At 48.7% G+C, this 27,775-nt stretch overlaps 2 protein-coding genes across 8 annotated transcripts; both read left to right on the forward strand.

Annotated features, from left to right (window-relative positions):
* Positions 1–116: 116 nt before the first annotated feature.
* On the forward strand, positions 117–14,195 carry RNF40 (ring finger protein 40). Of its 2 annotated transcripts, none has more exons than XM_079951003.1 (20): positions 117–256; positions 1,510–1,706; positions 3,226–3,393; positions 3,732–3,867; positions 3,968–4,204; positions 5,231–5,352; positions 5,483–5,629; positions 5,740–5,814; positions 5,948–6,067; positions 7,672–7,851; positions 8,386–8,521; positions 8,818–8,939; positions 9,396–9,904; positions 10,439–10,556; positions 11,364–11,513; positions 11,986–12,198; positions 12,319–12,444; positions 12,956–13,096; positions 13,299–13,400; positions 13,509–14,195. In XM_079951003.1, the coding sequence occupies exons 2-20, from the start codon at positions 1,575–1,577 to the stop codon at positions 13,683–13,685; spliced, it is 3,111 nt and encodes a 1,036-aa protein (XP_079807129.1). In that variant the 5' UTR covers positions 117–256; positions 1,510–1,574; the 3' UTR covers positions 13,686–14,195. The 2 variants fall into 2 exon arrangements, with proteins under 2 accessions (XP_079807129.1, XP_079807128.1); XM_079951002.1 differs by lacking the exon at positions 117–256 and adding an exon at positions 359–478.
* Positions 14,196–16,425: 2,230 nt separating this feature from the next.
* On the forward strand, positions 16,426–27,484 carry RUSF1 (RUS family member 1). Of its 6 annotated transcripts, none has more exons than XM_079950644.1 (15): positions 16,553–16,671; positions 17,897–18,065; positions 19,048–19,125; positions 19,433–19,547; positions 20,466–20,511; positions 20,993–21,025; positions 21,982–22,087; positions 22,656–22,757; positions 22,877–22,947; positions 23,135–23,319; positions 23,685–23,742; positions 24,376–24,446; positions 25,525–25,683; positions 26,557–26,634; positions 27,187–27,484. In XM_079950644.1, exons 2-15 carry the CDS (start codon positions 17,916–17,918, stop codon positions 27,279–27,281), a joined length of 1,347 nt encoding a protein of 448 aa, XP_079806770.1. In that variant the 5' UTR covers positions 16,553–16,671; positions 17,897–17,915; the 3' UTR covers positions 27,282–27,484. The 6 variants fall into 6 exon arrangements, with proteins under 6 accessions (XP_079806772.1, XP_079806774.1, XP_079806769.1 ...); XM_079950645.1 differs by lacking the exon at positions 16,553–16,671 and adding an exon at positions 16,732–16,820; XM_079950648.1 differs by lacking the exon at positions 17,897–18,065 and having other exon boundaries at positions 16,429–16,671; positions 23,192–23,319.
* The last annotated feature ends 291 nt before the right edge of the window (positions 27,485–27,775 follow it).

A 27,775-nucleotide genomic window follows, 5' to 3' on the forward strand; every position in this document is an offset into this window, starting at 1 on the left:
CATATGTGAATTTTGTTTGGACGCCATAGAGCTAGAAAAGCGCTTTTATTCCTCTAGGGACCTGAGTGTTGGGCGCCGAGTAGAATCTTACTGGATTAAAATTTGCATTTTAAGTTAAGGACCTGAAGCACAAGTTGACATGTTGGATCGAAATCTCCAATTCAAGGGTCTCCTGCGGCGCGCATCACTCTACCTATGGGAAGTCTACGATAAAGAAAGAGCCAATCACAGAGCGCGCTTCCGTTAAGGCGTCTCGGTGAGGTTAACCAGCGCAGCCCTGGTTCGCGCTTTGCCCAATAGCTTGAGGTTGGGTTTGCGCGTGCGCACTCGGCAAAGAGGCGAAGGTTGGGCCTTGAGAATGGTTGCGGGAGAGCATGCGCAGTAGGCGCGCTGGCGTTTCTCGGCCGGAGTAACGCATGGGGGGCGGGGGGAGAAGGACGAGGAAGCCGCAGCCGGGGGGGGAGGGGCGCTCAGGCAGGTGAGTGTGAGAGGAGATCCCCCCGACACCAGATCCCCCCTCACAGCACGCTCCCTGCACGTCTCCCGCCCCGCTCTCCCCGCCCCCCCCCCGCCTTATTGAGGTCCCCCGCCTTGCCTATGTGGGTTGTTCCTAACTGAACTTTCCCCAGAGCAAGCCTCGCCCGCCTTGGCGGGTATTCCGATGCTGCCCTTTGAAAGGCGGCCTCATCCTTCCCTGAATTGTCAGGGCTGTGAGGGGGTCCTGGCGGGGTGGGGGGTCGGGTGGGGAACCTCTGGCCCTGCAGAGGCTCTTGGGACTGCGACCCCCAGTGTCTCCCCACGACTGAGGGGAGTCGCGAGTCCCGCAGCGTCTGGTGGAGGGACACGGGACCCCCACCCCTCGCACCTGAGGGAAGGAGCAAAGCTGGGGCGTCTTTAAAAATAGGGCGTGAAGTGTTTGCCTCCTTCCCATTTGTACCCCCACCCTTATTTCACTCCTTATTTTGGTTTGTTAACTCTCAAATTTAAGAATATTTTTCCATAGTTTACTTGACTTCCTCTTTTTCCTTCTTCTAAGTCTTACCTCTTCTCCAAGCCTATGCTTTCTTTTTATCTGCTTGTCAACACTTCTCCGCCCAGCAGAGCTCTTGGTACAGCACCAAGATAGACATCAGTGGTTCAGCAGGTGCCTGTTCCTCATTAACTGTCTCTGTGCCAGGGGACACTTGTTGGTTTTTGGCCTGGTATATAACTTTTAAAGAGCACACGGGGGGGGGGGGAGTTAGCAGCCATATCTGCAACTTTTGTTCCCCTTTGTGCCCTCTTATAAAAATTTCCATGTTTCCTTGATAATGTCACTGCATTTCCTTACCTACCACACACCCCTTTTGCTCTCTGTGTTTTGCTTAGCATAGCTGATCCCCTTCTTTCTGCATCTCTGACCAGATACGGGAAGCAGTACCTGGTCTTGGCTATGGGAGGATTAATGTCACACTAGTCTACTTATAGGCAACTGCAACTCACCCTCTCTTTTTTCCTTTCCCTTTGTAGCTGAAGCGCTGCCCCCTTGGCTGACTGCCTGATTCCTCTGCTCTCGCCTGCTGCTCAGAGTCACCATGTCGGGACTTGCGAGCAAGCGGGCAGCCGGGGATGGAGGCTCAGGGCCCCCTGAGAAGAAATCCAACAGGGAGGAGAAGACTACCACTACCCTGATTGAGCCCATCCGCCTGGGGGGCATCTCTTCCACGGTGAGGACCAGGGGATTGAGTGCAGGGTGGAGAAGTACTCGAGGGGTGGTGGTGGTAAAAGTCTGACATTCGCTTCTGCAAGGCGCCATGATGGCTGCCAAATTGGATAGCTTTGAAAGGAGGTTGGACAGATTCATGAAGGATAAGGCTGTCAGCAGCCACTAGTTATGACTGCGTTCTGCCTCAACTGTCAGAGGCAGCTTGCACTGAATACCAGCTGCCAGGGAACCTGAGCGTGACAGTTCTGTTTCCCTCAGGTCTTGCTTGTGGGCTGCCCATGGGCATCTGGCTGGGCACTGTGAGAAGAGAACTCTTTCTACATGTCAATTAATTGTTTTGATTTTTTTAAATACCCCCCCCCCTTCTGGAAATAAATGTTGGGAATTTGGGGGCGCAAGTATGCTCCAGATCAGGCTTTTTAAATAGGCAACTCTGTAATAAATATTATATAGGTTGGGACCAGAAAAAAATAATCCATGCCTATAATTTTGCCTAGAAACTGGATGTTGGTAGCTGGGTATCTGAAATATCTGTGCAGGACTGGTGGCATAAAATTAGATGCTAAGATTTAGAAGTTAGAAATACCTTCCCCCATCACTTTTAGAGGAAAATGTTAAGCAGCAGCTTCCAGGTTTGCTTCCTGATGTGAACCTTTTCAACAGGGGCATGGGACCCTGTGGCATATTTTTGTCTTTTAACAACACCAGTTGTGATTTCAAAGGCAGTTTTTACTTGGTCAGAACAGCAGCTGCTGCTGGGAACTCACAAAAGTAGAGTTGTGGTCTATAAATGACTCAGGCTTATATAGGGGCCTTCCCTCACCTTAGCTTTGTATATGGGTAGAAATTAAGTACCGTATCAAGGAGAATTGCAGTTGGGCAACTAAGCAACAACCTTATTGGGAGAGCAAAGTAACATCATAGGCAGGGGCTTGATGAAGAGCAAGGTCATAGGTTCACCTATCAGTGCCAGCAAATTCTTTCTCACTCTTTAATAGGCATATTGACTCCTTTATAACATCCTTCCGCCCAACAGCCTCTTCATACTTACTTTTACTGTCTATATCCTATCTGTCAGTGTATGCACAGCAATACGTTTATCTATCTTTAACTAAAAGAATAGAAAACTGCCTTATACTGACTCAGACTGTTGATTGGTACTGTTGGCAGTGTCTGGCACCAGCTTTCAGCAGGGAGTCCTTCCTAATCCTCCTTGGAGATGTTGGGGTTCAAATCTGAGACCTTTGCAAATAAAGCATGGGTTCTGCCACTGATCTGCACCCTTTTAGAATTAATGGTCAATTTAAAAAAGAGGGGGGGATGAAATTCATTCTAGTTATAGTTTTGTGCCTCATCAGGGTAAATGATGATGGACCATATTTTTGTTGATGTGTGTGTGTGTATCTCTCTCTCTTATCTATCTATCATCTAGTAGAAATACCATCAGAACTTGGAGTTGTTGATGGAAACGGCCGAGGATCATTCTGTGATTTACATTCTGACGTTCTGTTTTATTTCAGGAGGAGATGGACCTCAAGGTGCTCCAGTTCAAGAACAAGAAATTAGCGGAGCGCCTGGAGCAGCGGCAGGCCTTTGAGGACGAGCTGCGTGAGCGCATAGAAAAGCTGGAGAAGAGGCAGGCCACCGACGATGCCACTCTCCTGATTGTCAACCGCTACTGGAAACAGGTCAAGGCGCCTTCCTGGCCGATCATTTCCTTTTCTCAAGTTTCTAGTCCTTAAGGTTGACAAGATGAGGTTGATGATCAGTTCAGCAGCTGGTGGAAGCATTAGGAAACCAGCAGAGCATTAAGCAGAGCTTCTAAGTGGGTGGGGAGCGATATTTTTCTGTGTTGCTCCTGTGTCACCTTCCTTGTGACAAGCATAAGCCAAATGGAGATAACTGGCATGGTTTGGAAGCTGGATAGTTTTGGTATTCACCCAGCCCTGCCTGTGGCATCCCCTATGTCCTCTCTCTCCCTGTGTCTTTCTCAAGCCGTCTCCCCCCCCCCCCCAATTTCTTACAGCTAGATGAGACCGTGCAAGTGCTGCTGAGACGATGTGACGGAGAATGCGGCCAGCCTCTCGAGGAGCCCAAGTTGGAGATGACGGGAGCCGAGTTGGATGCCGCTCTCCTGGGGCAGGAGGGGCTGGAGAGGAGAGGTGAGCCCAGCTCTCTCTGATACAGGATGCTGGGAGGAGGAGACGCAGCTCCCGTCCTCGGAGCCAGTAACCATTGCTGTTCTTCTTCTGGTCCCCACAGAGGCAGTCCTGTCCCCCGTTACTCCCCCCGCCCCGTGGAAAGCCGGAACGGGGCTTGTGCTGAACGAGTCAGCCCTCTCCTTCTTGGCTACCTTGGCCAGCAGCAGCAGCGAAGAGATTGAGCTGCAGCTCCAGGAGCGCATGGAGTTCTCCAAAGCCGCCGTCTCCCGCATCGTGGAGTTCTCTGACAAGATCCACCGGCGCACCGAGGAACTCTGCCAGAAGATCCACGCCCGGGGTGAGGCCAGGCCCCATGTCAGAGCCGGGCTGAGCAGGCACCTTTCAAAGCATTATTATTATTATTTGATTTATCACATTTATTTCCCACATTTTTCTCTAAGGAGCTCCAGGTGTTCTACACGGTTCTGCCCTTTATCATTTAATCCCCACAACAACCCTATGAGGTAGATTTTGACAGCATTCCCAGGATCCAGGCATCAGTTAGAAAAGGGAGGTGGTTTTTTAAAATTACATTTTAAATTAAATTTTCAAAAATACCGAAAAAAAAAGAATCTATAAAAATGAGATGGCAAAAGCAACAAAGCAAAAGCAAGAATTATGGATAAAGTTGTCTACTTTGGCAGCGTTTTAGGGGAAAGGTCTTTTGGGAGTTCAGTTGGGTCACCTCATGGGATCTTTTATTGATGCTGACATGAATGCTTCTATTATTATTATTATTATTATTATTATTATTATTAATTGTGCTTCATTGATTTTCAAGGATATATTATTATTATTAACAACCTTTTGAGATGGTAAAAGCCTGGTATTAAAAGGTTTAGTTCCTACCTGTGTCCGAGATGCTGACCTAAACAGTTCTCTTGCTTTAAGAGCAAAGCAAACCAAAATAAGTTCTATTTGGTATCAATTGATTTTGTTCAGTTTATGTTGGGGGCGGAGGGGGCGTTTCCGAAAAGCCCTAATATGATTTGGAATTCATGTGGAATAGATAGTAGAAAAGGTTTGTTAGAAATGGAGGCGTAAGTGTTGCATGCAGGAAATAGGACCTGTGGAGAAACTAGATAAGTATTTTAATTAATGGTAAAGGGAGATAGTTGAGATGCAAAATTCGAGTCTCTTGAGGAGAGAGGTGTTGGAAGCAGCACGGTGTTTTCTGTTCTTGTCATGCCTGCGCGGTGAAGGAATCGTAAGACGTTTTAATGCAAACTTGTAAATAGCCTGTAGCAGCCAGCTGAGGAAGTTGCTGGGGGCGGGGGCTGGGAGTTGGCGTCCTGGGTTCTCAGGGGCCTCTTTCTTTCCCCAGTGGAGTTTGACCAACTGGAAGAAGCAGTGAAGTCTCTCAACAAGGACCTGATGAGGGAGAATCGGCACTTGCAGGACCTGACCACCCAGCTGCAAGAGAAGCACCATAAGATCTCCTTGGAGGTAGGTTCCTTGTCAGATGCCAGCAAAGGGCGGGTGCAAGCGGGGCTTCCCATGGCCAACGCCGCTTTGTGGGAGAGAAGCGTTCTGAAGCCCGGCCTGTCTGCATCTTTTTCTCCTCTGGCTTGCTTAGTACACGGAACTGCAAGACAAGGTGACCTCCTCCGAGACCAAAGTGCTGGAGATGGAGACAACCATCGAGGACCTGCAGTGGGATATCGAGAAGCTGCGCAAGCGGGAGCAGAAGCTGAACAAGCACCTGGCTGAGGCCCTGGAACAGGCAAGCAAAGACCTTCAGGGGCCCCCTGTTCCCCCTGCCCAGCCCATGGGCCAGTATGGTTCATTGTAGAGTACAAGGCACTGAACTTTGTTCTCTAACTCCTTTGGCAGCTAAACTCGGGCTACTACGCATCGGGCAGTTCCGGCGGGTTCCAGGGTGGGCAGATCACACTTAGCATGCAGAAGGTAAGCGGGAGAAAAACAACCGGGGGGGGTGGGGGAAGGGGGTGTCAGTGGCGCTGGGATGCGAGTCTTGCAGGTCCAAGTGCTTCCCTTTGTGGAATCTTCCTGCTTCAGTTTTGTGCCTGGGCTTTTGCAGTTTGAGATGCTGAACGCGGAGCTGGAGGAGCACCAAGAGCTTGCCAACAGCCGCATGGCAGAGCTGGAGAAACTGCAACATGAAATGCAGCAGGCTGTGAGGACCAATGAGAAGCTCAAGGTAAGGAAGAGCCTCCTGTGGAATTTGGGGAAGGGGAGCAGAATGCCCTCTAGCGGTAGGCTGAAAATATGCTAGTATGACCAGGAATGATGGTTCTGGAGAATCTGCCTTAGAGCCACTTTTGCAGATGCAGGGTACAGAGGGATATTATTTATGTTTCTAGTCCTTGTGATGGGGGGAAGCAGTGTCTCTGAAGAGCTCTGGTTCTGTGCATTTCCAGTTTCTCTCCATCCGTGTAGCTGCAGTGCTTCAGTGTTCCATATTCTTTTTCTTGGCACCTCAGTCCATTACACGCAGGTCCTGCTATTGGAACACTTGCTATCCAAAATCTCACTTATCTGAACACAAAGAATTATTCACAAATGGCTGACTCAGATATCCGAACAGCTGGAGTTTGTCCAGTTCTTTACTTGTTTGTGTTTTGCTGGTCAGCAGCAGCTGTTTCAGGCCAAAACCATGGCGGGAAATGAGAGCGATTGGACAAATCGGGGAGCAAGAGAGATTGGACAAATCTATTTTTCCTTTGTTTTACTTTTGCTGATTGGCTGCAGCAGTTTCAGGCAGAAAGCATGGAGTGAGAAAGCATGGATTAGAAATGTTCCTATAGGAAATAATGAAAGCCATTAACTTGTTATATGCATGCTTGCCTAATGAACGATTTTCTGAGAATGCATTGTGTTCAGAAAGCAGGACCTGTGTGTTCTTTGCTTCCTGGCAAAAGAATTCCAGGTTGACTTTGGGAAAGGCCCATAGATCAGAAGGTCACATGTTCAATCCCTGGCATCTCCAGCTAAGGCTGGATATGTTCACTGTCAATCAGAGGTGCTGACCTAAATTGACCAATGCTCTTGACAGATTCCTATGTTCCCATGACTCCCCCTCCCCCAACATTTATCAATAGAACTAAATCAGTCCAAACAACTTCAGCTGCTTCCTTTACGTACACTCGCGCGTGCAGCATCCAAAGCCTTTCAGCAGTCAGGCAGAAAGGCACAAGCCTCAGGCTGAGTATCTTGAGCCTTTGACCCGTTTGCTGCTGGTGGGTTTTTTTGTGCACTTGCTATTACACTTAATACAGTGGTGCCCCGCAAGACGAACGCATCGCAAGACGGAAAACCCGCTAGACGAAAGGGTTTTCTGTTTTGGAGGTGCTTCGCAAAACGAATTTCCTATGGGCTTGCTTCGCAAGACGAAAATGTCTTGCGAGTTCCTGCGGGTTTTCCCCCCCTTTCCCCCCTTTTTCTAAGACGCTTAGCCGCTTAACAGCTGATCCGCTAAGCCGCTTAACAGCTGATCCGCTAAGCCGCTTATCACCTGATCAGCTAAGCCCCTAAGCCGCTTATCAGCTGATCCGCTAAGCCGCTAAGCCGCTAATGCGCTAATGGGCTTGCTTCGCAAGACAAAAAAACCACAAGAGACTCGCGGAACGGATTCTTTTCGTCTTGCGAGGCACCACTGTATACCCGAACATGCAGGATGGGGCATGTTTCTTTTAAAAGAGCCACCAAGACCACTCCCAGGGGTGATGACACGGGAGCAGTTGGTGTGGAGAGCTACTGTGGCTCTCCTCCCCCAGGCATCTGTTCTCTGCCCTTCCCCTGCAGGTGGCGCTACGGAGCCTGCCCGAGGAGGCGGTGAAAGAGACGCTGGAATACAAAGTGCTGCAGTCTCAGTTCTCGCTGCTGTACAACGAGAGCCTGCAGGTGAAAACGCAGCTGGACGAGGCCCGGGCCCTTCTGCTCACCACCAAGAACAGCCACCTGCGCCACATCGAGCACATGGAGGTGAGGGAGCCCGTGAAGTGTGGGTTCCTGCTCTCTAACCCCTGAAAGGGTAGTCAGCAGGCGTGCTTAAGCCTTTTCTGTACCTCTTTGCTTTGAAACATTAGATAGAATGGTAAGGAAAGCTGTTTTGCAGTTTCATAGAAGAGCACAAGGGCCCTGCTGGATCAGCCAGATGCCCGTGGGAAACCCACAAGCAGAACCTGTGTGCAGGAGCCCTTTTCTCCCCACAATGCTAAGAAACTTGGAGGCATCCGACATCGGAGGGAGACATAGCCATCATGGCTAGTGGCCGCTGGTGGCCTTCCTTTTAGGCCCTGATAGCATAATCTCATGAAGCCCTTAGTGGCATCTAAAATTAGCCATTGAAATCAGTGGGCACCCTTGATTTAGGTTCATTTCAGTGGGAAGAGCTTACGCCCCCCACTGTTTGTTGGACTGCGAAAGCTACCAAGGAGGAAGCGTGGTCTTGCACCCTGTTCTCCCCCTCCCGCCCGGCTGATATTACTTGCCCCTCCCCATCTTCCTCGGCAACAGAGTGATGAGCTGAACCTGCAGAAGAAGTTGCGGACGGAGGTGATCCAGCTGGAGGACACCCTGGCCCAGGTGCGCAAAGAATATGAGATGCTGCGTATTGAATTTGAGCAGAACTTGGCCGCCAACGAGCAAGCAGGTGAGGCTGCATTCCTTCCCATTGAGCATTTGTGGTTTGGCCCCAAATGAATATTTTTCTCCCTTTAATACTCTAAGGCAGGTTTCCCAGAACTTGGGTATCCAGCTGTTCTTGGACTACAAGAACATCATCCCTAACTAGCAGGGCCATTCGTCAGGGATGATGGAAATTGTAGTCCAAAAACAGTTTGGGAAACCCTGCTCTAAGGTCTGCCCTGTGCAGAAGTCTATCTCCTCTTCCTACCAAATTGTTCATTCTCACTCTTCTCTTCCCCCCTCCCTCCATTTGAACTCGAGGTCCCATTAACCGAGAGATGCGCCACCTGATCAGCAGCCTCCAGAACCATAACCACCAGCTGAAGGGCGACGTGCAGCGGTACAAGCGGAAGCTCCGGGAAGTGCAGGCGGAGATCAACAAGGTGGGGCTGCAGGAGGGGGAGGTTTCAGGGAATAACCTCCCAAAGGAATCTCTTGGGGGCTGCATGCTGGCGGTGGATGGGGCCAAAGCCCCAAGTGGCCAGGACACTCCTCTCGCAGGAACAGAGGACGATGCCTTACCCCGAGTCCAATCCATTGGTCCATCTTGCTCAATATTGTCCTTCCTGTTTTCAGAAAGGAAACATTTTTAGCCCTACCTGGAGATGCTGGGGATTGAACCTGGGAGCTCCTGTGTGCAAAATAGATGCTCTACCACTCAGCGACGGCCCTTCTCTCTGCCCCCCTTTCTCTTTGTATTTCTCCTCCTTGCTACCCATATGACAGTTTGCTGGAGACTGCAAGTGACCTTTGGCCACCCCCTGCTTTGACCTCCATAATTCCAGGTGCTGTGATGGCCACCTTACCCTGCAGCTCATGTCCGTTTGTTCTTTGCTCAGGTTCGACTGCAGCAAAGCGGCTTTTCCTCCAGCTCCACGTCAGCGCCCCCTACGCCAGGGGCCGAGGACCCCGCAGGGCTGCTGGGGCCCCCAGGGGCCGCCACCATGAAAGAGGAAGAGGGAGCAGCACCTCCCGAGGTGAAAAAAGAGCTGAAGGAGGTGCAAATGAAGAAGGAGCCCAAGGAGGAGGCTGCTGCCCCCCAGCCTCTCGGGATCCACGAAGGGATGAAAAAGGAGGAAGAGGAGCCGCCTGCCCCACAGCCCCTCGCCCCACAGCCACCCCCGCCACCCCGCGCCAAGGAGCCTGAGCGGTCCAAGGGGCGCAGCGGTGGGGAACGGAGCGGGGATCGCGAGAGATCCCGGGACCGGGACAAAGAGGCCTCCTCCTCGTCATCTTCCTCCTCGTCCTCTTCCTCGCGGGATCGGGAGAAGCAGAAGGGTGGCGGAGGCTCTGAGGACCCCAAGAAAAAGGATTCCGATCTGCTCAAGCAGCTGCGGACTGAACTCAAGTGAGGGAGGTGGAAGATGGCGCCGTTTCAAAATGGGGGTGGGGAAGTGGGGAGAGGAATCTAGCGCGGAGAGAAGGCTAGACAAATGCAAAGGATGTTTTTTGGGGGGATAGCGCTGGGTAGGGGAGGGCACGACGGCCTCAGGAAAGGCCCTGAACCTGGAGGATCTGTGCCAGCGCTTTGGCTCCTGGGAGCAGCTGCACCTCCGCACTCAGCAGAGAGGGAGATCGGGCTCTGGAGGGCTTTATTGCAGTTGAAGAGCTGGAGGCCAGAAGAGCCCAGGGGGAGGTAAGAAAGATCCCTGTAAGCTAGATCTTCGCTGAAATAGTTACCCCACAACTGAGAGGTTCCTTATAAGACAGTTTGAAGCCTCCCTTTGCACTCCCATAGTTTCTCATAGGTCTCAAAGCAATAACCCCGGCTTAAAAGCTTGCCACCTCATGGCTGATGTCCGGGGGAAACCTTGGCACCATGGGGTGCAAGGTCTCTCTCTCTCCCCCCCCCACTTCATGCTGACCTTGTTTCCTTCCCCAGGAAGGCTCAGGAGAGTCAGAAGGAGATGAAGCTACTCTTGGACATGTATAAGTCGGCACCCAAGGAGCAGCGGGACAAAGTGCAGCTCATGGCCGCTGAGAAGAAAACCAAGGCAGAGGTGAGAGGCCCACCTGCACACGGATGCCTGCTGTCTTCTGAACATTGCACTTCCTCTGTCCCCCTTTTATTCCAGCTCTTCTTTGCTTCGGTCAAATGTGCTACTCTCAATCTCTATTCTCTCAAGTGTGGATCCTTCTGTAGTTAAAGAGACGCTATCCACGCAGAGCTGGGAGATATCAGCAAGCTGGGTGAGGGGGGAACCCCAAAGTTTGGTGGAAAGTACAAAAATAGTCCCTCTGTCCCCAAACAGCCCGACAAGGACAGGGCATGCTGGGTAGAAGGAGAATGCCGGGTGGTCTGGAGGGATGTGGAAAGTTGTGCCCTGGAAAAGGGCAGGGCTGGCTGGCACTCTGAACATGAGCATTAGGCACTGTCAAGCTTTAGTGCAGGTCCCATTGGCCCCTTCTGCTAGTTCACACTTAAGTATGAGTGAGTCAGAGTCCTCTCTAGGGTTTTTATTAAGTTTATATGCCACCCTTCATCCGAAGATCACTGTATCAAAATACAAAATACATAACCCAAAAGCCCCCCAATAGTGGACACCTGAGTGACAATATAGCATATTGGCATGCTAATTCTGGGCAAGTTGATGTGAATGATGCATCTGGACAGTAGCTATCATAGTTCCCCAAAAAGCGGCTTGGGGTTGGTTGGTTGTGCTTTTAAAATGAGGGCGAATAACATTGTGACGCTTGCAATTTGGCTTGTCCTGCCTTAGTGCTGGGTGATGGATTTGGCAGCCCCGTGTTGAGGGACTAGGGATAAGGAGTCACCCCTGTTCCCTTTTACTCGGTCCCCTTGGCAGGTGGAGGAGCTGCGGGTGAGGATCCGCGAGCTGGAGGAGAAAGAGAAGAAAGAGAGCAAGAAAATGGCAGACGAGGATGCCTTGCGCAAGATCAAATTGGCCGAGGAGCAAATTGAGCACCTGCAGAAGAAGCTGGCTGCCACCAAGCAGGTATTGGGCTGTGGGAGGAGCCAAGGTGTAAGTTGTCCCGCAGGGTGGAAGCCTTCCCATAGGCCTGATGTTTGTTTCAGTCCATCTAGAGACCAGGGTTGGGGAGATTCTGGCTCACCGGCTCACCAGGGTTTGACCTGCGAGGCCATTTTTCCAAAACCACCTTCACCTGTCAGTTCATTCCTGCTTTCTGCAAGGAGCAGTAGTATGTGCATGAATTCTCCTTGCTGATGGGTGCAGGAGTCAAGGCTCCTTGGCCACCACTTCCCTGCACAGCTGCAGTGCAACTATGGCAGGTGGGCAGGACCACTCACCTTTCAATCGCCTGATGTCCTGATGCCAACAGGGGATTGACAGGCACCCCCCAAAAATTACCAGCCGTGTGTGTGTAGTAATAAGGGAAGCTGCAAGGGCAAGGAGGGAGAACTTGAGCAATCTCGTTCCCTTCCTTATGTCTGCTCTGCTGGGGCAGGAGGAGGAGGCTCTCCTGTCCGAAATGGACGTGACGGGCCAGGCTTTTGAGGACATGCAAGAGCAGAACATGCGGCTGAACCAGCAGCTGCGCGAGAAGGATGACGCCAACTTCAAGCTGATGTCGGAGCGCATCAAGTCCAATCAGATCCACAAGCTGCTGCGGGAGGAGAAGGACGAGTTGGCCGAGCAGGTGCTGGCCCTCAAGTCTCAGGTAAGGCAGAGCCCGTCCCCCCAACTCCTCACACAGTTGTGGAGCCTGAGGCAAGGGGGGAGTCTTGAGGGGAGGCTCCTGCCCCATGTCCTGAAGGCTTGGCTTTGGTTCCGTGCCTAGGTGGACACCCAGCTGTTGGTGGTGCAGAAGCTGGAGGAGAAGGAGCGTGTTCTGCAGGGGAATCTGGGCACAGTGGAGAAGGAGCTCACTTTGCGCAGCCAGGCCCTGGAACTCAACAAGAGGAAGGTGAGGCGAGGGAGCTGGGAGGAGCCATGGGCTGAACTGGGAGACAGTCAGGGCCGTGGGTACTTGTGCTCCAAAAAGCAAAATTATTTTCTAGGTCAGTGAGTCTTTTTACAAGCTCAGTTCTTCAATCTTGAAACGTTGTTATATTTTCTGCCTGTATTTTAGATAACATATTCTGGTCTTGTCAGTAATTGGGGTTGGGGGCAATTGCAAGCCCAAGACCTGGAAATCCTGTTCCGTCTCTCTCCCCAGCCCCTCTGCTTATGAAGTTTCCCCAGGCATTGCCCACCCCCTCTCAGTTGGTCTCCATGGCCTTAGGGGGCTAGAAACTAGAAGCAGAGATTCCCAAGCTACTGCGTTCTCTTCCCATTGCTGGTTTTTGGGTGCACACAGTGCAATTGTGCTATGTATTCACAGCCCCAGGAATGGGGTGCCTTTGTTGGGGCTGCTTGCGTCTGATTGTCCTTGGGAGATTCTGAGGTGGTGGCTTCTGCTGCTTTTCTTCTGGCAGGCAGTGGAGGCTGCCCAGCTGGCAGAGGACTTGAAGGTGCAGCTGGAGCACGTTCAGTGTAAGCTGAAGGAGATCCAGACCTGTATGGCCGAGAACCGGGCAGCCAAGGAGAAGGAATCTTTCAACCTCAAAAGAGCCCAGGTACTAGGAGAAAAGAGGATAACTTGTTCTCCTCTGCAAGTCTGTCAGCTGCTCTAATGCTCTTCTTGGTTGAAAATGTTAGATTAAAAAAAAGCAAGTTACTAGCCCTCATGGCTGCTGATAAATATTTCTCGGTATGCCAGTGTTACCTTCCGTCTTGCTAACCACCTTTAGGATTCATTGACTTGCATCCCTTCCTCAGGAGGACATATCACGCTTGCGGCGCAAGCTAGAGAAACAGCGCAAAGTGGAGGTGTATGCGGATGCTGATGAGATTTTGCAGGAGGAGATCAAGGAGTACAAGGTGAGGAGAAAGGAGCAGGCTGGTTGGTTGGTTGGCAACCCAGGGCAAGCCTTGTTGGGGAAAGCCAAGTCAAGGGTCTTACACGAATTATCTGTCCCGTATCTCCAGGCCAAGCTGACCTGCCCCTGCTGCAATACGCGCAAGAAGGATGCTGTCCTCACCAAATGCTTCCACGTCTTCTGTTTTGACTGTGTCAAGACACGCTACGACACCCGCCAGCGGAAGTGCCCCAAGTGCAACGCGGCCTTTGGCGCCAATGACTTCCACCGCATCTATATCAGCTGAACACCTGGGTCCAATTTCCCGCCCAAGGGGGTCCCTTTCACAGACGGTGCCTGGATCCTGTGGCTTACCTAGCAAAAACCTGCCTCGGGTCCGCATAAGACTCATTCCTCCTCCACACCAGTTTTCCGGCTCTGGTCCATGGACCCCTTCCCAAGCATTTAAAATATTTTGCAGAGTTTCCTTTTCAGTGGTTTACTTTCTCTTCTCTCCCCTTGCCCGTATACTTCCTGGGTCTGTTTCACTGGATCCCCTCCCTAGATCTGAGGAATCCTCTCTGCTGCTGCTGCTGCTTCTCTCGGCATTTCCCAAATGGTCTCCCTCCAAATTGCCTTTGGATCTTTTTCTTCTTCTACCATTTTGAAAACTTTTACGACAACCACTGTCTGCAGGCAGCAGTCATGCAGATCAAACGCTTCCTGTCGGAGAGGTGCATTCTTATTCTTCAGTTATTTTAATAATTGTTTTCCGTGTTTTGGAAGTAAAAGTTGGAGATGATCTGCTCCTGCGAGATCCCTGTGTTCTTAGAACATTGTGTTCCGCCTTCTGGAGATGAGTTCTGGGCAGGATTGGAGGTTGTGGGGGCGGGGGGGGGAGGCTTTTGCTATGGGTAATTCCTGGAGGTTGCATTGAGCCCCACCGGAGCAAAGCTTAGCTTTGTGGGGTGAGGAGGGTTTGAGGAGACAGAGATACACAAGGAATCACGCATGAACGCCATGGACTGGCTGTGCATGTTAACGTGGTCACAGCAGACTTTAACCTTTCCATATTCAGACTCACTTTTAACACAAACCTTTGTTTGAGGAGTAATAATATTTGTATGGTGGTTGTGCTGCTGTGGTTGTGGCCCACCTTAGATGAAGCAGTTTGCTGTCCTTACGCAGCAGTTTGAAGACCAATGCAGTAACAGACTCACTCTTGAGGAAGGAGAGCTGAGTGGAAAGTGTTGTGAAGATTAGGGGGGAAATAAATAGGATCTGGGTCTAACCAGGACTGGGCAGTCATGGCTCAGGAGCAAATGACACACATTTCAGAGCTGGTAAGGTGAGCTGTCACCAAAGAAGGAAAGCACAGTGCAAGTGGCTAGAGGAATCAGCAGTGCAGGGAAAGAATGGATTGTTCCCTAGCAATTCACTAGGCCAGTTGAGCTGCAGGATAAAAGGACCAGTTGCTAGCACTGGAAAAAGCCAGCCAGAAATAAGAAGAGTAACTTTTTAAAGTGAAAGCTTGCCTCCATCTCATATTCTGTATGTAGCTACAAGTATTGTAAAAACATGGAAGGGCTTTAGGAATTCTTTGTATGTATTTATTTTACAGCATTTCTATGCTGCTTTTTTTTAATAACTCACACAGCCCCCTCATAGAACAAGAAGAGATTAAAACAAAGTCGAGTGCTGGGCTCCTGACGAGGGCCAGGAGTTTCTGCTGAAGTCACTTGTTAGCCAAAAACACAAAGCAGCTCAGAGCTGTTGTTGCTTTTTAGATACCACAACTTTTTGGTCCCTGGAGAATCTTGTTTCTAAGATCCCACCCACAAAAACAACTTATATATACAAATCTTATATATACAAATCTATCCCAACTCTGCTTGTCAGAGATAATACAACCTTCAGTGACAAGAGCAAGTTGCAGCTATTGAAAATACAGCTCCCCCTCTCAATATTATTCTCTGGCTGCATTTTGGTAAGAAAGACTGCTTGATGTGATGTGCAAGGCAGGTACAAATCAAGTAGCTCGTTATTGTTTAGTCGTTTAGTCATGTCCGACTCTTCCATGGACCAGAGCACACCAGGCACTCCTGTCTTCCACTGCCTCCTGCAATTTGGTTAAACTCATGTTAGTAGCTTCAAGAACACTTCAAGAACGCTGTCCAACCATCTCTTCTGTTGTCCCCTATTGCACCTTGCTAATTCAGATGGAAATCAGCAGATTGTATGCATAAACGTTCTCCACTTCTTTTTAAAAAAATAAATCATTGTGGGATTTATTGCCACGGCATGGGGTGGTGATGGCTGTGGACTTAGATGGCTTTAAAAGGGATTCAATAAACTCGGAGAAAAGCAGAATTCTATGGACGGTCATGACAGCAACTGCAACGATGGAGGACCACATTTCCCAGAGCTCCTTGGAACCGGGGTTGCAACTCCTCCCGTCGTTCCTGCTGGATCCTCGGCGTTTCCGGATTGCTGGAGGTGCTTCCCGGAGGACGTGGCTGCCTATTTCGTAAAGGAGGAAACTGTTCCTTTTCGCGTTGAGTTTTTGCGCCTCGTTTCTCTCCAGCTAAATCCCGCGCAGTAAAGAACTCCAGCCCCGCAACTCTCTCTCCCCCTATAAAGCCCCTGTGCCTTCGGCGGCTGCGTGCCAGGCAGCAATTTCCCCTGCAGAGCTTTCCCCAAATCCACGCTGGGAAAAGCTGCTGCCAAATCTGTGTACCTCTGCAAGCGTTTTAAGCAGCGATACCTTCGCGGATAAGACTTCACTTAAGAACCTGGAGATGGGGTATTTGGAGTGCGTGTAAATATGCATTTTCCACCCCCACAAAAGAAGGCTTTTGTTATTTATTTAACAGTAGTCTTGTGCTACCGAGCGCATTAATTACGGTATAACTTTTAATCTATATAATTTGTCAGCTGGCATCGTAAGCCTACTCCACAAAACCTTACGCCGTAAGACATTTGTTAAAAGAGTTTCCGCAACCTGCAAAGATCCTGCGCCGCTGTGACAGATTAATATGACCACGCCTCCGGATTTCTTTTTCTTCCCTAAGAAGCAAACACTCTACTGTATCTTAATAACGAAGGAGGACACGGGTTAGGGAGAGGAAGAGGCCTCAATGCCACCCAAAACTACAACCCCCATAGTCCCTTGCAACTATCCTCCGGCACCCTCTGCAGCTCTAACCTCCCCAGATTGGAGCAACCGAGACCTGCCACTTGGCGAAATAGATCTGGGCGCTGAGCGGGTGGCGCCTGGACGGCGGCTTGCAAAGGTTAGGCTGGGCTCGGGGTGGCGGTGCCATGCCAAGCCCCGGAGAGAGATCCGGGAGCCATCAGAGCTGCCAGTCAACAATCACTGCTGGGAAAAGCTGGCTTCCGGATGCGTCCCCCGTACATTCTTAGAGCTTAAGTGACAATATCTGTATGTATGCCCAGGAGCTAGGTGCAAAAGGGGGTTGGGTTGCCTGTGCTGAATACTTGGGGATTCCCTCTGTTTATAATGTTCTAGGATGCACACGCCTTGAAATGTGGAAGGTTTTTGTTTCGTTTTGTTTTTAAAGCAGGCAGCATCTGAAAATGACTTAGCTGGGGCTTTGGGGATAGATCAGTTGTGTCGGTAAAGTGGCAAGCTGTCTAAAGTACTTTGTGAAAGTAGTGTAATTTATTGGTTTTATTTAGCAAAATTTATATGCCGCTTGATTGTGATACGACCTTTAAGCGGTTTCCAAGAAATATTAACATTATCAATAAGGCCAGCAAGAAAGCAAATACAGTGGTACCTCGGGTTACATACGTTTCAGGATACAGACTCTGCTAACCCAGAAATAGTACCTCAGGTTAAGAACTTTGCTTCAGGATAAGAACAGAAATCGTGCTCTGGCGGCACGGCGGCAGCAGGAGGCCCCATTAGCTAAAGTGGTGCTTCAGGTTAAGAACAGTTTCAGGTTAAGAACAGACCTCCAGAACGAATTAAGTACTTAACCCGAGGTACCACTGTAACTGTAACATTTATAATATAATTAAAATCAGCAGGAAAAGATTAGAGCACATCAATGTCTGCATGTTGTCTGGTAGGCTTGCCCAAACGAAAATGTTTTAAGCAGAGGCCAAAAGAGAATACTGGGAATTTCCAGGAAATTCTGGGAATTGCAACTCTGTGAGGGGAAAAGGGGTTTCCTAACTACTCTCAGGGTGCTTAGCAAACTACAGTTACTAGGATTCCTTTGGGGAAGCCATGACTGTTCAACGTGGTATGCTGCTACTTTAAATGTACAGTGCAGGGGAAGCCCTTATCAGAGTTTAAGAACACATCCCGGTCAGGAGAAGACATGGCTGCCCTGAGGAGAATCCCAAGGGCCAGGTAGAAAGGTTTAGAGGGCCACATCTAGTCCTTGGACCTGAGGTTCTCATGACCTAACCTATGCATTCCTGTTCACATACTCTGTTTCTCAAATGCAAAATTAACAATTGATTAATAATACCGTGTGTCCTTAACAGCTTAGGAGCTGCTTGAGATATGACCAATTTGGGGGTTCAGCCGCTTTGTATGGAAAGTTATGGCTCTCGCAGTGCTCAGCACTACCGGGCCTTGCCTGATGGGAGGCTAGACTGCATTCCAGACGGACCTCAAAATCAAGGATTCCGTTCACTACGGGAGATCTTCATGGTGAGAAAACAGCTTCTGTTGGTTTGTGTTTCCAAAGGGCTCCTGAATGTTGTATATGCAAATTCTTATTATTTATTAAATTTCTCTCTCTCTCTCTCTCTCTCTCTCTCTCTCTGTGTGTGTGTGTGTGTGTATGAGAGAGTGTGTGTGTTTGTATATGGATACACACACACACACACACACACACACACACACACAAACGTCCATTGTCCATTTGTGTTTTTGCAGAACAGATTTAGCAGAGTGGATGGAAGGACTGTTTGATGATAGTGGTTTAGGAAGAAGATAGTGCTGGGAAGAAGGATGCCTTGGTGTGTATTGGTTTGTGTGTGTTTGTGTGTGTGTGTCAGGTGTGGGAGCAGAAAGGGATAAGTGATACCAGATGCATCATGCATGCTGCATGATTTGTGTTTTTGAAGAAGGGAAATTGGTTGGGAACAGATGTAGGACAGAACTTGGGTGTGATGTGTTATCTGTCAATGGGAGCGAGTGCTGCGTATTATGCCAGGTTGTGTCTTGGCAAGAAGGAGGGTGAAGAGGAAAAGCATCCCTGACTCTTAAAAGATGTTTTCAAAACGCTCAGCAAACAAACCCTCTTCCCAGCGACCTCTGGTTATTGTAGCTCTGGGAGGGGAATAGGGGTCTTGTAGCAGCTCTCAGCACCACTAATAAACTACAGTTCCCATGATATGATTCTTGGGGGAAGCCATGACAGTTAAAGGGGTATCATAATGCTTGAAACATATTGTATGGCCTTAGGTGTGGGCATGAAAGGCAACGTATCTCTGGGATGCAAAAACAATGCTCTTAAAAAAATCGAAGAGGGGCTGCTGAGCCTACAGCCACCCTTTTCTCTTCGGATGGGGATGAGAGGGGAAACACGTGGCAACAAGTCCAAAGTACTCCAACAGTCAAAACGGATGTGTCTCAGTGGTTGTGAATTTAAAAACAATGACAACAACCTCTATTCTCCTCCCTGCAGTTGGTCTTCCTACCCCAGGGTTATCCGGAAAGTGTGAGTTCAGACTACCTGGCCTACCAGATTTGGGACACGGTGCAGGTGAGGGCTCTATTCTCCGTCCTGGTGGGGCAGGGGTGGGCGTGGTCTGCTTTTCGGTGGGGTGATTGGTTTCCAAGATCCTGCTCATCTTCTTCATTATCAGAGGCTGGAAAAAGTGAGGGCATCAGTTCTGTGGAGGGTATTTTTTTAAAGGAAGTATTTTGGCTTGGATGAAACTGTGTGGCTTGAGGCAGGATAGGATATCGAAGGCCCAAGGGAAGGTCTCAAACTTGGTGGTTAAGTGGGGCAAAAACCCTCCTCTGTTCTGCCCTAACTGCCCCCCTCTCTTTTCCCTGCCCCAACCCAGGCCTTTGCCAGTAGCATCACAGGGACTCTGGCCACCCAGGCTGTGCTGAAAGGGGTGGGAGTCGGGGATGAGGCTTCAACCGTCACGGCTGCCACTGTCACTTGGATCCTGAAAGGTGGGACTTCCCCTTCTGTTAATCCTCTGCGACTTTTCCTCTTCTGATCCTTTCCCACAGTTAAAAATAGCTTGAGGTGCTTGCTGGGAACTTTAAATAAATGCTTAAAGGTAAAGGTAAAGGGACCCCTGACCATTAGGTCCAGTCGTGGCAGACTCTGGGGTTGTGGTGCTTATCTCGCTTTATTGGCCGAGGGAGCCGGTGTACAGCTTCTGGGTCATGTGCCCAGCATGACTAAGCCGCTTCTGGCGAACCAGAGCAGCGCACGAAAACGCTGTTTACCTTCCCACCAGAGCGGTACCTATTTATTTACTTGAACTTTGAACTGCTAGGTTGGCAGGAGCAGGGACCGAGCAACGGGAGCTCACCCCGTCGCGGGGATTCGAACCGCCGACCTTCTGATCGGCGAGCCCTATGCTCTGTGGCTTAACCCATAGCACCACCCGTGTCCCTAAAAAATAAATGCTTGGTAAGCATTTAAACAACACTTAAATTACTGGTGCCCACAAAATCAAACCCTCTTTACTGCCCCACAACATTTAGGAACATTTAGAAACAGAAGGGCTAGCAGTATAAATAGTAAATCTAATGCAATAGAGCCCATGGCTGAATGTGGCCTAAGTTTTGGTAAGTAGGAGGGGAAAATGTGCCATGTAAAACTTCTCCCTCAGAGCCTTTCCCCAAATCTGTTCATCTTGATTTGAACCCAGAACTACTCAGGTTAAGGTGACCCCCTCAGCACTGTTCTCCCTTATCTTGCTAGCAATACAGTCTCTACCCCACTCCAAAAAGAAGCTCTTGTAACTTGCAGATTCAAACTGTGTTGCGAGCCAGCTTCCTGTAACCTCCAATCTCACGTGGACCAGTTGTCCCTTTGTGGCAGCCACTGATGTGTGCTCTCTATCCCTTCTTCCTCAGATGGGACTGGGATGCTGGGCCGAATTCTCTTTGCCTGGAGTAAGGGGTGAGTCCTGCTTCCACCCTGTGTTGTTGGTGCTAGTGGGGGGTGGGGAGGAAGAAATGTGCAAGGGTGGGACTGTTCATGTTTTATTTATTCCAGTGCATTGCTGGATCAGGCCAAAGCTCCATCTAGTCCCACCCCCTGTTCATGCAGTGCCCAACCAGATGCCTATGGGGAGCCCAGAAGGAGGACCTGAGGGCAACAAAGGGTTTTCCCCACTTGAGATTTTCTACCCCCTATGAACTGGTACACAGAGACATGCTGCCACTGGCAGCGGAGATGTAACAGAACCATCATGGCTAGAAGCCATTGCTATCCCACCTTTCCTTCAAGGTGGCACACATGATTTTACACCCCCTGCCCCAGTTTTATCCCTATAACAATCTTATGAGGTAGGCTAGGCTGCAAGGGGGGCCCTGTTTGTTCTCTGTGGGGCCCTGTCCTCCTCCTTCCCACATTAACCCATTTTCTTTTTATCTTCCAGGAGCAAACTGGACTGCGATGCGAAGCAATGGAGGTAAAGAGGGGTGTTTTGACCCCAACGCCATAGGTGTCATCCTCTCTAGCTGCATGTCTAAAATTAGGTACAAATCCAGTACTTTATCACCAACTGTACTTTCTGTTGGTTCATTAGCTTTTAGACATATGTTCCAGTTGGAAGGACGGTTTATGGCTTTGCTTGAGTGCTAGTTTTGGTTTACAGGCACACATATGTGGCCATTCATAGTATGATAAGAAACAAGACCAGTAGTAGCCTTATTTGGTGTGTGTTTACTTATTAATTTCACTGATGGCTCCAACTGTTTGAAATACATTGAAATATATGCCTCTCTCTCTGTGTGTGTACATATGTATGAATATTATTGACTACTGGGGAATACAATAAGGGCGAAATGTGTTTGGGTTTATTTTACTGAGTTGAGTGATTTCAGACCATGTTTGTAATTGTTTATACTTGTGATATAAAATGATTTTATAATACCAGTCCCACATTACAGTGGTGCCTCGCAAGACGAAATTAATCCGTTCCGTGAGGCTCTTCGTATAGCAGTTTTTTCGTCTTGCGAAGCAAGCCCATTGACAGCTTAGTGGATTAGCGCTATTAGCGGTTTAGCGGCTTTTAGCGGATCAGTTGATAAGCGGCTTAGCGGCTTAGGAAAAGGGGGGGGGAGGGGAAAAAACCCGTAGGAACTCGGAAGACATTTCGTCTTGCGAAGCAAGCCCATAGGGAAATTCGTTTTGCGAAGCGCCTCCAAAATGGAAAACCCTTTCGTCTAGCGGGTTTTCCGTCTTGCGAGGCGTTTGTCTTGCGGGGCACCACTGCATTTCAGTTTGTATTGTACGGATATTTAGATTCCAGGTTGTCGTTAATTGCCTTCTTGTGGGTGTTGTGCTTAGACAGACACTTGCTGTGTCAGTGTTTTCTCTTTGATTGACACTTAATACCCCCCCCACAAAAAAACCACCTCTTAGGCTCTTTGCTGATGTCCTGAATGACCTGGCCATCTTAATGGAGATCCTGGCCCCAGCATTCCCAGCATGCTTCACTCTCATTCTTTGCATCAGTGGCTTCTTCAAGGTAAAAATAAATAAATGAGGAGGGCTTGGTGAGATGCTGGGATAATTGAGATGTGCAACTGGAGTGGAACTTGGCGGGTATAACTGGGTGAGACATTTATTGTAAGGTCACGTTCACACAATATGTTAAAAGGACTATGGTGCCACTTTAAACAATCGTGGCTTCCTCCAAAGAATTCTGGGACCTGTAGTTTACCCTCACAGAACTACAATTCCCAGAGTTCACTGGGGATTGGCTGTTAAACCACCCTGGGAATTCTACTCTGGTAGGAAAATCAGGGGTCTTAGCTCCCAGAATTCTTTGGGGAAAGCCACTGTTTAACCTGGTATCATAGTGCTTTAAATGTATGGTGCAAATGTGGCCTAAGGCTTCTGTGAGCCAGTATTGGGACAAAGCTTGGTGTCCATTTTCATCCTAGTTTTCCTGATGGGTTGTGGATAACCCGGGTGGCTGAGGAGGTCATGGTGTCATGTTCTGTCGTTTGTTTGGAGGAGTATGTAGTTGTGTCAGTGTGTGACCCACAAAGTTTTCTGTTCTCCTTCCATCTCCATTTTTATCTCTGCTTCAGTGCATTGTGGGAGTTGCTGGAGGGGCCACTCGGGCAGCCCTCACCATGCACCAGGCCCGGCGGGACAACATGGCTGATGTTTCGGCCAAAGATGGAAGCCAGGTGAGAGTGCTAGGCTGTGTGGATGGAATGAGGCATGCGTTGGCCAACTCTTGTTAGGGCTGTGCAAGGCCTGAGGCCTACCATTTGCCTTCTGGTGACGTCCTCTCTTGCTTACCCAGGAGACCCTGGTGAACCTAGCTGGCCTCTTCTTCAGTCTCCTCCTCATTCCTCTTGTAGCAGACAATCTCCGGTGAGTGGAAGAATGCTGCCTCTCTCTCTCTCTCTCTGCGTGGCAGGTAGGGAGGTGGGCTGTGGAAGAGCCAGGTTTTACAAGGATAGAAGGAATGGAAGTGTTTGGCAGGGGCCACTGAGGGACAGAAGAAAGTCCTTTCTTAGGTGAGTCTTTTCTCTGATTTGTCTGCTTCCTTTCCCTTCAGCCTCACTTATTCCCTCTACGGCCTCTTCACTGCCTTGCATCTCTACGCCAATTATAGGGCGGTACGATCCGTCTGCATGGAGACCCTCAACCGTGCCCGGCTCCGCCTGGTCTTGCGGCATTTTTTGCAGCGGGGTAAAGTGCTAGGCCCTGCTCTCGCCAACCCTCAGGAGCCTCTGGTGCCAGGTAAGGAGCCTCTGGTGCCAGGGGGAAGGAGGAGTGGTGCCGCCTGAGAGCTTTGGCCATGCTCATGCCTTCTGTCTCCTCCTCTTCTCCCCCACCCCATCCTTTGGTGGGAGAGGGAGACCATAGATCTGACAGTCACATTATGTCCCAGGTCTCTCTGTATGGCTTGCTCAGCTCTCCTCAGTGACATCTCCAATTGTAGATAGTCTAAAACATCTGAAGGGTACAAGGTCAGGGAAGGTTTGGCCAGCATGTCTGTCACAGTGGTGACCTACCTTGGTTTCGCCAACATGGTGGGACTTCAGCAAAAGGCCCTCAGGATTGCATCCTTAAAAACCCGGAGGTTTTTCACCCCCCATGCCTAGGGTTTCAGCAGGAGCTCAGGATGAACCTTGGGACACCACTCCACACTGTGGCCTCCAGGTGAGTAAGAACTATCAGGTGCCCCTTTAACCCTCCATTCTCTTTAAGATAATTTGTTCCTAAGCTTGCCGTTTCTTCGTGAAGTTTTTCAGCCCACTTACTCTAACTAAAAATGTCCAAGTGCATGGCATAAAAATGATGAAAACAATAGCAATAATAATCGAATAAGATTTCCTAGAAATCTGGTTTAAAAACAGAAAAAGTACATATCACGAATAAAACTGAGCAGTGTACAGAACAGAGAATTAAACATGTAAGAGTCCAGGACAAGCTTGGATAAGCACACTTTTGAAAGTGTCACCAATTCCTTGAGGGGAAGGCATTCCAGAGGGTGGGGGGTGATCACTTCCTCATTGTTGCTAAGTGACAGTGTGCAAATATAACCTGGAAAAGGTGTCTATAGGAATTTTAAAAGTATTGTAATTGAATTTTTAAAAGTAAAAAACCTCCATGCATTTATTCTACTGAAAGGCAGGCTTCTAGATGCAGCCTTTGGTCCCAGGGCCTAAACTCTTCTTCCTGGGTGCAGAGGAGTCCCAGAGGTTTGTCTTTCAGATTGAATTTCCCATCCTGGCCACGGTGCACCTGCATCACTTTTTGGCATTCATGAATTTCTCTTCCAACTCCAACCAGAGTTGCAGATTTCCAGAAAGCCCTTGAAGGGAACACCACAAATCACTTAATCTTCTTCAACCGAGCAGCAGGTGGGTTGGTGAGAAAGTTGCATATATGAAGTGTCTGGCTATTAAGAGTGCAATACTAATCTTGTCTACTCTATTGAATTCAGTGGGGCTTACTCCCAAGTAAATGGGGTTAGGATTGCAGCCTGAGGCAATGTGGCATGAAAAAGAGAGAGGTTGCAAATGAATTTGAGTCGTCATTTTTTAATCTCATACATATATCATTTTTTCATCACATTTTTATTTTGTATTTTTTCCCTAATTATTAGATTGTTGTATTTTGATTACAGTCAGCCTCAGAGCATATATTAATGTAGAAAGGTGGGGTATAAAGTGGAGTAGCAGAAGCAATAACAATAGAGATAGATATTTCAAGGGGCAGCGAAGTTTGGACCATGAACTAAAGTTTCCTGTTTTTTAAATTGGTCCTTAATTCCCAATCACAGTTGACGGCTTCACTCTCTGCCAGAGTAAAGGCTGGTCTGGATGCAACCTCTGGCGGCAGATTTGGGGTCCTAGTAGAAAGGTGTGTCAGCATGTGAGATACTGAGCACCATCTTGGCTGTGAGTCCTGGAAAACCTGCTGCCTGCCTTACAGGACTGACTCCAGCTACAAAAACTGCTGAACACACTCTTAGGCTGTGATATTGCTTAAGTTGGGTTTTTTTTGGTAAGTTAATGGTATTGATTTCTGCATCTTTATTTTTAGATCTTATTATCTATATGGAAATTGTTTCAACTTGGTTGTGTACTTTTTTATGTGTTTCATTTATTGTTTATTACTTTTGCTAGGTTTGCAATGGTGTAAATCTTGTCACGTTGTAAGCCACCTTGAGCACAGTTTTAACCAGTGCTCCCCCCCCCCAAAATGTTTAGGGGTACTCTCATTTTGACTCAAGAAAATCACCATTTGATAGTTCAAATAAGGAAAAATAAATACAGTAAATGGACAAAAGTACAAAGATTCACAAAACATTTAGGGGCATATGTACCCCTGCGTCCCGTCCCCCCCGAAAAAAGCACTGGTTTTAACTATGGAAAGGCGGCATACAAATAAAACGATGAGGATGACCTTTCCCCACCTCTCTCCCTCCATCCCCAGGGACTGTCTCCATTCTCCTACACCGACTGGCAGGCAGCGTGGATGTAATCAAGGCCTGCACTCACGCCTTCCTCCTGGAAGTCCTGCTGTATCAAGACGGGACAACGTCTGCCTTGGAGGAAGAGTCTCTCCTGAATCTGCAGCGTAGGCTTCGTGAAGGTGATGAACCAGGAGGGAAGGGGAGTGGGGAGCAAGGACAGCTCAATGGGATGGGGCACACAGATTCCCCCTTCAATTTCTGGCATCTCCACGGGTGAAGAATCTTACCCTCCGCTCCTGTGGAGAGTGGCAGGTGGGCCCAGAGCCAAAAGTGGGCGGGACATCCTTCTTGTGTTTCTTTTTCCACGGCCCACTTCCTCCCCCTCACCCCTCATTTCTGCTCTTTGGGCCACCTGCATGAAATCAGGTTGAGGACTGTGTGAAATCAGGCAGAGGGGTACGTGGTGGTGTGGTGTAGTGGTTAGAGTGCTGGACCTGGGGGGAGCAGGGTTCAAGTCCTCACTCAGCAAGAAAGCTGACTGGGCTACTCTGGGTCAATTCTTCTCTCGGAGGGTTGTGGATGAGGATGAACTGAGGAGGAGGAGGAGAACTTTGTACATGACCACATGCTTCTTGGAAGAAAGGGGGGGGGGGAGAGATAGAAATGTATTAATAAAACGAAATTAAAACAGCTGTCCACCTGAGGCTTAAAAGATATGACTTAAAGGGTTGGGAAGGTGATCTTTCTCTCTGACATTGTACCACCAGTCAAAATGGATGACGCTGGGTTGTTGGGCAGCATAAAGACAGCTGCTTCCGTCCTTATTTTCCGCCGTGTTTTTTGTTTTGTTTTTTTAGAGAGAGAGATTTCCCCCTTCCTATTGGGCTGCTCCTTGATAGTTTATTTTATTTGCATTTAGAGCCCACCGTATACCTAGAGCTCAAGTGCGAACAATGTACCCATTTTAATATGCTGTGCTCTTTCCTTGGTGTAGCCCTGCTCAGGGAGGATGCTCTGATTTCCTTCCTTTTCTTCTTTTTTGGATCATTCAGAACCTGAGAATAAGGACAGCACTGCGATTTCTGAAACACATCAGCTGTTGGACAAAATATTTCCCAGATTCCTGGCAGGTACAGTGGGGTCGTGATATAGATGCCGACCTTTACTTAAAAAATAAAAAATAAATATTCTGAATGCAGCACTGAGCAAATCTACATTTCCACGACCTGTGTAAGTTATGAAAATTAGGTAAGTTATGAAAATTTAATAGATTTGCATCTAGCTGCTTGTTTAGCTGTACATAATAATAAGATTAGTATAATAGCATATTAATTAGATCTGGGGAAAAGGAATCACCTCACCCCTGTTAGAACCCCTGCTCTGATTTCAGAACTTTTATCAGGCTTTGCCCATCACTGATTTTCAACTTAATCCTAAGGAGTGGAAACTTGCTGTCCTTTAAAAAGACTGCAGAAGTTTTTATGATTTCTCATGCTGTTTCTCCTTGCAAGAATCCTCACCCCTACCCCAAAAAAACCCATTCAGTCCTGCTTATATTTCACCCTTCTGCATTGTCCTGTATCAGAGAGTAGGAAAGTGTAGGTTGAGAATTAATTGAATGTCTAGCTATAGCTAAACAAGACTCCCTTCCTTTCACTTTGGGCCCACCCGTGTCTTCCAAGGATTGACAGAAGCAGGATGGGTAACAGACCGGAACCTTCTGGGCCCTGATGAGTGGCGCATGGATTGGACGATCCCTGAAAAGAAAACCCTTTAACTCCAAGAGACATTTAACATGGCGACTTGCTCAAGCCTTGGGAAGAGTGGCTCTCAGTTGCCATAGAGATGCCAGAGGTGCTGACTCTGCCTCACGTGGGGTTGTCAGAGTTTTTAATGCCAAAATGGAGGGGAGCGCAGGGTACCTGCTCCCTCCCTGATTTTTTGAGGGTGAGAGGGAAACACAAAAATAAACCTTTTTTTATAAATGTGAAGTTTATAAGTGTTTCTTCTTTTGCATTGTATGTACGAAAATTTTATATATGTGCATGCAGTAGTTTTGCAGGACCAATAACTTCCTTGTGCATATTTGAGGCCTGTATTTGTCAAATTAAACATTCAGGCAGACACATCTCCATTCCTGACAGAATAAGTTGCAGTGGGAACTTGCCTTCCTTCAGGTTCCCCGTTTGCCTCCAGCCTAGAACATACAAAAGCACATTGGTCATTTTCACAGTCACATTTATTCCCCTGTTCTTTGGCCTCTTTGTTTTC

Source organism: Podarcis cretensis (genome assembly GCF_951804945.1).
Source record: "Podarcis cretensis genome assembly, chromosome: 13".
In the NCBI taxonomy this organism is placed as follows: domain Eukaryota; kingdom Metazoa; phylum Chordata; class Lepidosauria; order Squamata; family Lacertidae; genus Podarcis; species Podarcis cretensis.